This window comes from Protopterus annectens, chromosome 2.part1, assembly GCF_019279795.1.
Source record: "Protopterus annectens isolate FY-2018-M chromosome 2.part1, PAN1.0, whole genome shotgun sequence".
Taxonomy (NCBI): domain Eukaryota; kingdom Metazoa; phylum Chordata; order Ceratodontiformes; family Protopteridae; genus Protopterus; species Protopterus annectens.
Window position 1 is genome coordinate 78,478,388 of NC_056729.1, and position 14,313 is coordinate 78,492,700.

Sequence of the window (14,313 nt, forward strand, 5' to 3'; positions counted from 1 at the left end):
AAAAATAGACTTTGACAATACTCGATCAAGCATTATATACTGAACAAATTAAGCACTAGACTTCTAAAGAAGTAATTTTGTGATAAGGTCATGAATAGGTATAGAAACGTTATTCTATAAAAAAAAAAAACAAATTTATTCCATACTATTCCAGAAAGCAATCCTTAAGTGCTAGAGATCAGTATGTATTGTGGAGGTCTAGAGTCCGAATCCCTCAACAAGGTTGTTCTCTAATACTTAATGTCTCTCTTTTCCATTAATTATTATTGAGTATTCCAAATGAAATACTTGTCCACATCTTATGTGTAGTGATTTGGTCCCCATCAAGATGTGTAAACAAAGAAAAAGCCTTCTGATGCATTTCATGCTGACAGGCGCTCTCCAATGTGTCTGTTGTTACGCTCATTGGAGTGTCCAATTCCAGGAGGCCTGGTCTAGACTACCTATGGTCTGTGCTTAAACCATTTCTTCTGAAAATGATTCAGAGCTTGACAGTGCAGTGTGGATGGATATTTATGCCATAGAATCATCTATTTCTTGATCAGCCATTGAAAACTAAGAGAAGGTTTTAGTAGCCATGGCGTGGTATTCCACAAATCTTAGTTTTAGATAAGGAGTTTTATTTCACTGGCATGGAATTTGCCAACTCTGTGAAGGGAATGCAGTTTTTCATATGACGTTTGCCGCATTTCATTTTTCATATAGTGACTTTTTTCTGAGAAGGGTGGGCTGTACAGACTTTGATGGAAGGGAAGAAAAAATGAAAGGTGAAGTAAAGAAAGCAAAGCTGTCATAGTTTTAATTTAATAACAGGTGAAAAAAAAGTTTGTCTCTGATAAATATTGCTTATAGTAAGAAGACTAAAATCCACATGTGAATAACTTACTACCAGTTTGAAAGCAAACGTCAGAAGGAAGTGATGGGCTCCGAAACGCACTTAAGATGAGATTTTCTCTTCTTCTGGAACTGAAGTAAGTACAGAACTACAGTTATAGACTTAAGCTGAGAACTGCAACTGCAGTGCAATTCTTTCGTATCAACACTTAAGTGCAATCGCAAAGGACTGCAGCTTACAAAAATAAATGTAATTGATATACCTAAAGTGAAGAAAAAAGTTATTTGTACAGGGCAGCAACATCCCCTGCACTCCTATTTAGGGGCATCACCCTGCACACTCCTGTTACTTAATAGATGCTTACTCCAAGATCACTGTATCACAGGGAAAGGGGCAGTCCCCACAGTACTTCAGTCTTGATCTTTAAAATCAAACCCGCTGGAACTGCGCATTAGTGATTGTACATTAGAGTGTCACTCACTAGTGTGTGTGTCAAATGTAAGCCTTGCACTGTCTAAATGGAAACGTGGAGTAATGGAGAGTCATTCAAAATCTGTTGTTCTTTGTCTTGTACATTTGTCATGGAAAGTGGTTCGACTATGAAGATGCAATATGTTGACTAAATCAGAACTAGATTCACAGAGGCTAGACTTAGTTCATGAACCTGAGAAAGAGATGGAGGAATCCTTAATCATTATGGAGAGTCCCATATGTTTGTTACCAGTAGTATCTGATGTACCTATGGAAATTGTTGGTTGCATTTCTCTACCTGTCATGAAAAAAAAGTAAGAGACACCGGTATTTTCAGTATGGCCTGTTCCACTTCACCTAGACGTTCTGTACTTGAAAGACACAGTCCTGTGAATGAAAACAGTGAAATATTTTCTTCTGGAAGAAGCAAAAATATGCGGTGGTATTGCTGAAAGTCTGATTGTGTAAGGATTATATTTGTTCTTCATTAGAAAATGACATTGACAACTTGCATTTTTGTGAACTCTGTCCTTGCTACATATTTTTGCTGTAGCAATGGAAACGTATAATGATATTCCTGTACTAAAGGTGGTACCATGGAAACGTATAATGATATTCCTGTACTAAAGGTGGTACCATGGAAACGTATAATGATATTCCTGTACTAAAGGTGGTACCATGGAAACGTATAATGATATTCCTGTACTAAAGGTGGTACCATGGAAACGTATAATGATGTTCCTGTACTAAAGGTGGTACCATGGCAGAAAGAGAAACAAAGCTCTGTGATCCAGACACCCCTGGACTGAGTACTGACCCACTTACTGAAAGAGCCATCTTAAGGAGAGGGGAATATTGGCTCATCCATCTATAGGAAATTGGGGGGGGGGCCTGATACTTTACTGACACTCAGAAGTAGCTAGTGAAACCCTGAGGATTTTCAAGCCGCACTAAGGCTTTTGATTTGTCTGTGCCTGCTAAGCAGGGTATGCTGTTGCCAGAGCTAAGTGCACACAGAAGGTTGGAGCCCAAGTATTGCAGCCACAGGTGTGGAGATATGATATATGAAAAAATGCCTCTGTGGATCATGTCCCTTTTCCAATAGCTTTTGCACCAGCAGTCAACATTGTGTAATAAATGTCTGAAAGCTTTTATCACCCAGTGTGTGTGTGTGTGTGTGTGTGTGTGTGTGTGTAGCTTCAGAATGAATGAGCAAAGAGGAGAGGAATTGGTGGTTGGCAGGCACATAGAAAGAGAAAATTTATATAAAACTTATTATTACCTTACACTTCATTGTATATGCACTGGGTTTCAACTCAGATCACCTTTCACATAGTAAATCACTGTCATATGGTTTTATTTGCAGACCAGCAATAATTCACTGCATGTGGGCTTTTCTGATGGTCAAACTGTAGATTTAGAATATTTTAAGTAAAGGGGTACAGAGGTGCTGGGGACTTGCCCCTGAAAAAAAATGTAAATGGGTTTACATAAGTTGAACTTTGAGTGACATATTTCTTCTCATTGAAGCTTCAGCTAGTTGAAATTTATGGAAATGTTGGGGAAAAAAATAACATTCCTGTAGTAAAGGAATGTGTACATGGGCGAGGGATGGCATAATGGTTAAGGTCTTCCCCTCAAAGATCCAAGATACAGTGCTTGATTCTGACCTCTGGTCATTGGCTAGGCTTATAATAGTCTGCATCCTGATAGTCTAGTATTTATTGGTCTTGGAGGTGTTGGCATAATGGTTAAGGTGTTTACCTCATAGACACAAATCACAGGGTTTGATTCTCACCTTTAAAAAGGAAACTGGCTATGTTTAAAATGGACCACAAGGGCTGCTAGTCTGATATTTATCTATGAACCTGAACATTACAATTTTTATAATATGCCACAAGGTGGTGACATGTATCCAGACTAAACAGTTACTTCTTGATGCACTGCTTATTCTTGGAGTACTTCAAGCCTACCTGAAACCAGATTAAATGTATTCTTTCCCCGTTCAGCAGAAACAATGCATGTCCACGCGCGTGTGTGACACAGAGCTAAACTCATGATTGCTGCTACTTGTCAAAGAGTCTGAAGCATTTAGTAAAGCTTTTGAATCATTTTAGGTTGTTGACAGGATATGACATACATACCTTATACATACCTTAGAAGCTATCCTTTTACTACTATTATATGTTTGAAAAGATGTCTCAAATTAGTGTTAGTCCATTGTTATTTTGGTTGGCTTCTGTTTTAGTTCATTGTTGGTTTAGTTCTCCAACTACACAGAGGGCTTTGCAGCTGTCTAAGACACATTCTGAGTGAATGACTTGCTTGATATGAGATTCCCACAAATATTTTTATTAAGAACTTGCCATGACACTAGATTAAGAGAAGATGCATAATTTGGTAATATTCTGTCTGTCATTCCTCCGTTTCTCTTCTTTCATTTTGTGACCACTTCTCTGTAGGTTGCCAAGGAATATTTGTTGCAGCCAGAGTGGCGTCATTTGCCTTTCTGGTTTGTTCATCCTCTGGCTGACATTGTTTCATTTGCAGGAAGAAGTAACTGCAGAGGAAGAAATATTGTCCTTCTGTGTATGATAGTTGTGTAGGAACATCCCTACACAGACAATTACTAGACTATCCCAAACTTAAGCCATCTGATTGTGGAAGTTTTAGTTACTTGAAATGCAGACAGAACTGCTTGCAGACATGCTGTTATGTTAAATTGTAATAAACTCATTTTTTTTTGTTTCTTTCTTTTGTAGATAACCTGTTGGACAAGTTTGTCTGAGAGCATGTATTTACTAACTAGTAATTGACCTTACCTGTTTTTCAGGTTTTAGTGGAACATCGTTTTCTAAAAAAGACTCATCTCAAATTTCTCAGGTAAGTTTTGCAAGATGTTTATGTCATGTCATCCATCTATATATATTTGTCTTGCTCAGCTTAAAGCCTACATTTTATGTCTAACGTGTGTACATTTTTTATGCATTTATATTATTATTGTGAAAGTGAATGCAGCATTGTTTATCTGTTTAAGACAATAGATTAAGGGAAGATACATAGTCAGGACTGAATCAAAATTGATCTTTCTACTTTATAACGTAGACACAAGGCAGAAAAATACAAATTCACAATACATATGAGTTTGTACAAAAGAGGTACAGATTTTTACTATATTACAGTAGTTATTTAAAGTTATAAGTTAAAAATGTTGTACTTCTTCATTGAGCAGCCTGTCATCTGTTTATAGTTGCATATCTATGAGACAGATGTTTGTCATGTAACCAATTTGTTTTTACTTACTTTGAATATTTTCCATTGTCACTGCAGCTCCTTCTTGTTATTTTAACTGGGGATTAGAGGTCAGTCCTTTCATAAAATGGGTTGTTTCCTCATGTAGGACTCAGTCCTTGTACGTTGAGATTCAGTGAACAGAAGGACAACCTTTGTTTTATGCATCTTCTGATGTCCTTCCTTAGATCACTGTTGCAGTATTCCATACTGTTGGGTTATCTGGCCAGGGTACCAAAGCCAAGATATTCCATAGAGCCATATGTCCAACATATGACCTAAGCCATGGGTGTAAGATTACATAAGTGGATGTATGAGCATGAGCTCCTCAGACTGTCTCGCTGCTAGTCTAAACACAGGTCATGCACACGTCGGTCTGTTCTACATGTGGTCATTGGTATCTTTCTTGCCTTTACTTGTTCAGATAACTGTCCCTTTGGGGAGCCTTCATTGATTTTTTTTGCAGGGGAAGGAGGTTGGCATAATTCTTAAAGTATTTACCTTATAGACACAAGGTGCAGGGTTTGATTCTCATCTTTGGAAGAAAATTGGCTAAGCTTAAAATGGCCTGCAAGGGTAGCTGGGCCTAGTTCTTACCTATAAACCTGATAAATTTTTGTAGTTTAATCTGTTGGATGTCAGCTAGAATGGGGTAGTGCTATTGTTGTAGGGAGATTCCGTATAAGGATCTCCACTTTGAGTGTCCTTTTTGCCTTGGACAGAACGCAGCTACAATAATTGCAAAATTTGTCACTCATTTGTACCAAAAAAAACATACATACACCTCTTTCCTGTCTTAAAGCCTGTCTAGAGATCCAGACCCTTAATTGTCTTGCCCAGTCTAAATAGTGGAACCTTCAGCATATGACATTCCGCTCATTCTGAAAAAAAAATACATATGGCCTAGACCTGAACCATCACCAGTCTTACTCAAACGTACCATTTGAGGCTTTGCAGGAGCCTTCTGGACATTTGGTCTCTTCTTAGGCTTCTGCTTCAGCAACCCCACCGGAGGCTGATACGACATTGGATTCTTACACATGAGATACGACTGATGTTACCAACACAATGGAGAAGGGGGAGCCAAGGCTTATAATTTCAGAAGGACTAGAGGGGGCATCCCTCAAATATTGGTTTGAGATGACATGTCTAGGTTTTGATCAAAGTGCATTAGGGGTCAGATCCGCAGTGTTTTGTTAAAACAGACATCACTCCCAAGAAGGGGGGAAGAAACAGGGAAAAAAGGTTTCTCCCCCTCAGATGTCCCAGGAAAAATAATGGATGAAAATCTCTCAAGGCCAATTTAAGGTCATTTTGGCTGTCAAGCCACCTCCTTTTCTGTCCTGTGAACCTGCTCCTTCTATTCTTTTTGCTACACCCACCGTGGTGAATCTTCACCATCTCCATGTAAACTCAATCTGCCAGAACAGTGGCCTCTTCTGGAAAATTTTACACAGGAATTTATTCCAGAACTATTCTAGAAGCAACAACTTAGTCTTCTGTACATACTTTCACTAAACACTATAGGGTAGATGCCTTCTCAAGGTCCATAGCCTCCTTTGTCAGATCTGCTCTCTTTGGATTGATTGACAATTCCCCTTTGCCTGATCTGCCCAACCTTACTACCTATTAAACTATGGAGTCATCCAACAGATTGGAATACTGCAAATAAATGATCTAAGGAAGGACATAGTACAGCTGTGTAAGAACTTGCTAAAAGAGTAGGTGTCCTACTGATGACTGTTGCAGTACTCCTTCCAACCCTACTTTGTTCTTGCCTATGTTTTTTCCTCCGTTTTCTCATGGACTGAGGGAGAGCCATTCTGTACCTTCCATCCTTTTATCTGACCTTTGCCTATTTGGTTAACTTTCCTCAGGTGTTTTCATGTCTCCTGGCTTTGAGATAGTCTTGAGGATCTGACACTCATACGTTTGCTTATTTACCCTTATGCCCACAGGCTTATATCATACATTGGACATGTGGTTCTGTAGAAGGTTTTGGCTTAGGTTCCCCTGCTGGACATCCAGTTTATTCTGCAAGATAGTCCAACAGTTTGGAATAATGCAGCAGTGATCAATAGGACATCTACTATTAGAGCAAGTTCTTACTCAATGCACTCCTCATGCACTTTTTACTCATCTACTGGCAGCAGCTTGGATAGAGTACTTCCTCTACTTTGCGGAGGGGGGTATTACTAGGAATATCTAGATTTGAGACACATTCCAGGGGTTTCTCAGACCTTAGACCATTCCCTAGTAAAGCTTATTCAGCAACCAACTAACCTCCAACCTCACTTTGAAATGAATATAGCTTACTAGATATGGCTTTGAAAGTAAAAACATCCCATAGTTTTGGACATAGAATAGAGATGGCATGGTCACATTATCTCAGTTTGTTGTGAGATATTTGGATAGTAGTGGCATTACCCATGAGAAAGTAAAGGCTGTAATATCATTGTCTAGGAGTATGACTACCTGACAGATAAGGAAAAGATTGTAGCTTTAGTAGTCTGTGAAGAAATGAACCTGTCAGGAGGTCAGATCTCTGTTGGACTGGTAACCATTTACCTTTCCTAAGAACCCAACAGTAGTGCATCAGGTGAAGGTCCAGAGTCTTGCAGTGTGTAAAGGTTGTTCCTGAAAGCTGAGGCTACCAAAGGGAGGGTATGTTCCAGCTGGGTCATAAGCATACCTTTACCTGTAGCTGCTCTTGCTTCTGGGAAGAAACAGTGACAGATTTTCCAACACCAGAAAATAAAATTTGTTTAGCCTACTTTTGGTTTGAACGTGGTGATTCTAAGTCAGATTTGGAGTTGGTCAAAGTCTGTCTAAAGGTAAATATAGTCTTAAGGGGATGTAGATGAAGGAAGGCAGCAGTCTAAATGGGAATTAACTCTGAGAATTGCAGGATGGATATCTCATCAAAGGCCCACTTTATTCTTAAAAAAAGTGATACTTTATTTATGACTAAGATAGTAGCATTTGTCACAGTTTAGGTTCTTTCTTTCACAGGATGTACCGAATATCTGCATTTTTATTTGATACATTTAAGAAGCACAGATATTAAACCTGACACATTCTACTTCCTTAGCAACCTTGAACCTGAAATCCTGTCAAAGGCCTTTACATAAAGGCTTTGTGCTATTTTTAATTGCCTTCCTCCATACCATTGATTTAGTGGACACACATACAGGCAAGTGAGCTTCATTTTGGCCAGTGGTCACAGTGACACGTTAAGGAAATTTTAAAGAAAGTGGAACATGCTCTGTCTCCAAAGCAAATTACTTCACTAAAAGACACAAGGCCTGAAATCATTCCCTTTATTTGTTTGTTGCCGAACGTTACCCATTTTTTTTTCTTTGATTTTATCCTGTGGAACTTTATTTCCCTTTTACTGTTTCCATCATTTTATTTGGTAACCTGGCAAGTTGATTGATTATTCTGTTCCAGCCATAACCCAGGGCAGCAATACATAAAATAAATAAATAAATAAATAAATAAATAGTAAACAGTAGAAATTACCTATGACTGATGTAACTGAGTCCAGCATATATAATTGTGTGGTAACAATGTGAATAAAATGAAGCAAAACATAGAATGATTTAAGGGACAGTTTCATCAAAATATATTGTTTTTGTTCTCAAGAAGTTTCTGTTTATTTCCTTTAAATGGCATGTGTTGTCTTCCCAGACACATTTAACATTACATTCTATGAGCAGCTGTACTGCAGATGATAAAGTTGCACTTTATTCCATAAAATGGGAAGTACATCTTGTGCTTCTTGGCATTTCATTTTTCTTTTGTCTGTCCATATTTTCTGCATACCACACACACAGATTTATATCACATGGTTTATTGACTGAGTTTTACATTCAGTAGCATAGCATGCAAGCTTTACTAAACCAGCAGAGCAAAGTAAAACATAATTAAGCAAAAAAGTGAAGGTTAGAAATCTCACTCTATAATATAAAAGATGTTCTTAACAAAAAAAAGAAAGAAAAGAAAACTGTCTTGTTACACTTTTGCTGCCATCACTACTTAAATTACAGAACGGGACCTCTAGCACAGGTGGCAAGAAATGGCTTTCTGCATCTTAAATACTTTTCTGTCAGTGTAGCCAGCTCTGGTGGTGAAGAGGAATAGCGCCCTTACTATAGCCCATGTGACCCTAGTTCAAATAATGGCTTGAGTTCATGATGCAGTTGACACAGACGGTGGGTGTGTCCATCCTAGAGGGTAGGAGATGGAGATGGTCCTGGGTTATAGCAGCCCCTTGGAGGAAGTGGCAGGCTTGTGATCAGTGGATGTGGCCCACCAAGCCACCAATGGGTAATAGCCTTCACTGAGCAGGTGTGTAGGAATGTGCAACTGTAGGGGAAGGCATTGTGGTCCCCACACTGATATGGTTCCAACATTTCTCTGTTCAGGTTTAAGGTTAAGTACATGTCTGCATTGCCAGGATGCTGGTGAGGGCCCAAGATCATCTCATGGCTGCCTAAATGCTGGCTTCACCCTGAGCAGGTTTTGTCCTAGTGGATTTGGAGGTGATTCTCACCACCAGAGAATGAACATCACTTATCTGATTGAGGGAGGCCTGATGATTGGCATGTACATGAAGAACAAGAACACAGGAAAAATAAAGAAGAAAAAATGCTTTCCAGTCAGCTGCCTTTAGCACCAGCCAAATAATATCCAAAAACAATAAGTATCTTGACTGTTTTAAATTAAACAAAATTACAAAAGAGTGATAAACAAAGGGGTAACTCATCAAATGCTCTGCATGGGTGGCCACTTCCTTCTGTTTTTTCACACAGTTTTGCTTGCTTCTACAGAACAAAACCTGACTGCAGTACATGTGTAATGATATAATCACAATAATCCGTGGCACAGCTGCATTTGGCTGGGCTGCTCCAAGCTGTACAACAGTACTGCTGTTGTCGCTGAGACTTACTTTACTATATTTGACCTGAAATCAGTCCCTGCAAGAACAGCGAAGTGCATTTTACTAAATTGCTTACTGCCCAGTACCACTATATTGCCAATTTGTGGACTAGGATATTGCTTAGTCTGTCAGAATTTTATTTTGAGAGGTTGTCTGTCTTGTCAGAGAAGGTAAATTGCTGGTGTTCTGGGCATCCAGCCATTCCAAACATTTAAAACAGATGTTTCTCAAATTATTTTATTTATTTATTTTATTGTTTTTGTTTATCGGGGTAGTACACTGATCACAGCAGACCATTTCACAGCCCAGGTGAAGAAATTCACAAATACTAAGACTGAACAAATTCACAGAGTAATTCCATACACCATTGATACAATATGTAAATGTTATTGACAGTGTAGAAAAACAAATGTGAATTAATTTTAGTGGTAATTATTACATGGAAGCAACAGCTGAGAACAGAGGGTCAGTTTAGAAATGATGATGGTGAGGATAGAGTTAAGTTATATGTCCAGTGGAAAAGCACTTGCAGTCAAATTTATGTTGGAGGTGTCTTTTGAGTTGAACTCTGAATGTGGGGAAAAGAGGAGACCTCTTTTAGGTGAAGGGGGGGAGAGATTACCAAAGTTTGTCTGCAAGACTGGAGAAGGAATGGTCGGTACAGTGCAGTTTGTTTTGGTGTGTATGGATTAAGGGAGTTAATTGGGATATGTTGCAGAGGTTGTAGGGGTGGTTTTATTATGTAGTTTTGCTGCAAGAGGTGGGAAGGCACCTAGTTTAAAAAGAAGAGACAGTAGGGGTAGCTCATCTCTGTAGGAGACTGGTAGACATTTGGATTTGGAGAAGGTGGTGCAGTAGTGTTCTTGAGGAGGAAATTGGAAATTATTTATTTATTTATTACATTTGTTTACCGGAAAATTCCGAATGGGCACAGGTCCTTTTGCAGTGGAGGCCTGGGGAGAAAAGCTCCACAGAATAACATGGTAAATGATAAAAATAACAATCAAGGTATGAATACAGTAGAGGTGATCATGACATGGAGAAATACAGGTGAACATTAGGTACAACTGAGTAGTTGAAATGATTCAGCAGATTTTGTTTTCAATGGACTGTAGAGTGGATGACGTTTTTAGAGGCTGTGACTATGGTGGGGAGCCTGTTTTCAAGTTGAGCAAGTTGAACTCCTTTACCTATTGCAGCTGTAGCTGGTCTGGAGGTAAAGGGAGATATTTTCCAGGACCAAAATACAAGAGAACTGATCGTTTTCATGGTGTTTCAGTTTGGCTTTGGAAGTTAAGTGACTGGTCTAGCTGATGTGGTTGATTCGATTGGGAAACCATGGAGATCTGGGATGTTAAGATTTTTAGGATTTTATCAGATTTTGTGAAGGTGTTTAGGAGTAGCTTATGGTTGTTTAGCAAAGAACTAAGGGAGTGGAGGTCAAACTGAAGCTGAGTTTGAATAGTTAAATGTGAGGGAGTGGGTAAAAGAAATAACCATGTGATAGGAAGATTAGGGAGATCAGAGAGTAGTTTGTTAATAAAGACTGAAAAACTGCAATGGGGGAGTATGGATCCCTGGGGTACTCCTCTTGTAAGGGGTGCTGGCAGTGAAACTGATGAGCTTATTTTAACTCTGAAGTACCTATTTACTAAGAAAGGCTGGAATCTGGTGACCAGTTTACCCTGATTTCTTGAAGGGAGTGAAGAAGCAGAAGGTGGTCCATAAGATCCAAAGTGTTGGTAAGTTCAATGAAGAGAACTCCTAAAAGGCTTCCTTTATCCATGTTGAGAAGGATCTCATCTGTAAGTAACCACAGTACTGTCATTCCGCTCCAGCCAGTCCAGAATCCATGCTGTTTAAGGGGGAGGAGATGATACTGTTGGATGAAAATGGACAGTATGTTGTAGATTATTTTTCAGGTACCTTCCCAAGTGTAAGGAGGATGGAGAGAGAGGGTGGAAGTGGGAGGCATTTTCTGGCTGAGGTTGTTTGGGAAGGAATTTAACAAGAGCAATTTTCCAGATGCCTGATATTGTGTTTTGAGTTAATCAGAGGTTATAAATATGGAGGGGAGGTGTTTCAATGAAGTCTTTTCAGAGTGATATAAACCAAGACAGTAGGTTGTCTGCATCTGGAGGCACATCCAGGGTATGCTTTCTAATAGATGAAAAAGTTCTTTGTGTGTAATTTTCTAAAAATAGAAGATGAGTATAAAAGGAGGGGAGCTGGATGAGTTAGGGGGAGAGTTACAGGTTGTAGTACTATTGTGAATGTAAGAGGTTGAGAGATGGTCTTTGGTGAGGAGGTGGGAATTTGAAGATTTTTGGCCTGTGAGAAGATTTACTTCCTGCCAGAAAGGCCTTGAGAGGTCTGGATGGTCTTGGGTGAGGAGGTGGGATCAATGGATTTTTGGCTTGTGCAAAGATTTACGTCTTGTCAGAAATGTTTGGGTTTGCATAGCAGAGCAAGTGGTTTGTTTTTGAAATAGTTGTTTTTGTGCTTGCACATTGCTTGTTTAGCTAGTCTACATAGAGTGGTAAAGGCAGTACAATTTTCTGTTTAAGGATACTGTCTCCGTGAAAACTATGCATTGTCCCTAAATTTGAGCAGAGCATTCAGTTCAGTGGATAGCCAGAGGTTTTGTTGTATTTGAAGAGGTGTTATGTGAGGGAAAAGAAATTGTCTTGCCATTGAAGGAGGGTATATGTAAGAGCTGTTGCAGCTGAACCGGGGTTCTATAAGTTGGTAATGGGAGACCAGCCAAAAGTTGCTAGGTATTTTTTGAGGTTGTTTGTATTGATGGTGGATCTGTGGGACAGTTTTGGTGACTGATGGATAATTTGAAGTGGTTGCTGAAAGAGGGTAGAAGAACAGATTTACTGGAAATCATGTCAGGATTATTAGTGATTAGCAGATTAAGGATGGAGTGATTGTTGATTTGGAGATTTATGATACTGACTAACTGTGTGAGGTTGATATTGGCTAGGAATTTGTCAATGTTGTTTTTCAATGGACCCGAGGTAGTTTAGTTTAAAATCACCTAGAATAACAATATTTTTATGGTTTCAGGCAGATGAAATTATGGTAAGAATAAAGGATTTAAATTTGTTGAGAGACTGGAGGAGGAAGGTAGATTACTGCTATTAGAAGGTTCTTCCAGGAGGGAAGGTTTAGAAGAATCCTGTTGGATTCAGTGTCCGAGGATGCATTTGCATGGGCTCTGATAGTTGGTTTAAGGTTGTTTTTATAAGAATGAGAGTGCCCCCCTCCACCTTGTCTACTGCCAGGTCTAGTGTCTTGGAGATGCCTTCAGGAAGGAAGTCGATGCAGAAAATTTGGATTGTTTTGTTTGTGCCATATTTTGGCGACAGCTGTGATATTGGGTCAGTGCTTTGTAAGGAAAGTGTTATCTGGTCATGTTCGTTAGAAATGCTGTGGACAATAATTAACGCACAGGAGAGGGTGGAGGTTTTGGGGAGAATGTGGGTGTTATGTGGTGGAAGGGATCTGGACTGAATTCATCGCTGGCTCTAATGAGAAGTATGATCACGATAGGGGTGAATTTCTAAAGGTGTTTAGAAAGTTTGAGGTGGAGTTGCTGAGGTTTAGTAGGTTTGGCGGAGATGTGATAGTATGAAATCAGTGTTGTGTGTGAGTTGAGGTGGAGAATGGAGTGCATAAACAAGTGGGGTACAATTTGGAGTTCAGGTGAGTGATAGTGGGGCTTTGTGGTAGTCTATAAAGAGCAGGTTGAGAGAAGAGATGGGGTTACTGACGGTATTGTGTAGTGAGTTAAAGGAAGGAGTAGTAAGATGGTGAGGTGGAGACGCACTGTGGAGTCTAGGGCAGAAAAGGAGTTCTGAAACTCAGTGGGCGGACCAGTGTGTGTATATGGGAAGGTTAAGGGGTTGAAAATGATGTGTTGCTTGTTAGTGGATTTATTTAAGTGTGGATGACAATGAAACTAGATGGAAGTTTAGGGTAGGAATATATCAAATTAAGATAGTTAACTAAGTGGAATGTAGGTTTAGTGAAGTGTCTGCCTTTCATGGGTGGTCAGAAGTGGGTGGAAGGAGGGTGGAGACAGTGATCTATAAGTTGAAGAGCCTGAGTGGAGCAGCACACATACACCTCCCACCAGCTGGAGTCAGTCTACGAAGGTGTTCAAGGTGGCTGCTGGGAATGTGGAGGTCACACAGCCCAACCACAGCAGTGTTCAGATAAGTAAAATAAATGAATAAATAAATTAAAAAGGGGACGTGATGAAAAAGCCCCTTTAATTGTTAAACCTGTAGTAGAAACAAGTATACAAGGTGAGCTTCAGATTAAAGGAGCTAATAAGACTGAGCCCATTACAGGCACTTGAGTAAATGAAGGTTGTTTCCCTGGGTAAGGTGGATGAGCTGTTACCCTGAACTCTGCCAGGGTGAGTGGTAAGGATGCTTTGAGACTTTACAGCCTTATTTTACACACATGGAACAGTGTTTTAATAATAGATATAGACAGGAGAACAGATGCCTTGATGGTCTTGCCCAGGAGTGACCAGAAATTCTTAACTTTCTTTCAGTTACAGGTTGAATTACTGATGAAGTGAAGGGGGGGGAGTTAACTGTGTGCTGGTTTTCTGTATTTTTCATTTGCTGGGCTGCTCTGAGCTGTTTAATAAGGCTACTGTTGTTAATGATCGAGACCTAATTTACCAGATTTGACCTGAAATCAGTCCATAAAAGAAGAGGAAAGTATGTGCTTTCTAAATTGCTTAAATCTAGTA

The 14,313-nt window shown here is 39.4% G+C and overlaps 1 protein-coding gene across 4 annotated transcripts in view; it reads left to right on the forward strand.

The window, feature by feature from the left end:
- SH3D19 (SH3 domain containing 19) overlaps positions 1-14,313 on the forward strand; it is a 2,322,497-nt gene that overhangs the window by 2,145,218 nt on the left and 162,966 nt on the right. For all 4 annotated transcript variants that reach the window (XM_044062032.1, XM_044062033.1, XM_044062034.1 and 1 more), the window contains one exon: positions 4,140-4,189. In XM_044062032.1, coding sequence (XP_043917967.1) covers positions 4,140-4,189 — 50 coding nt within the window. The remainder of the gene's footprint in view (positions 1-4,139; positions 4,190-14,313) is intronic.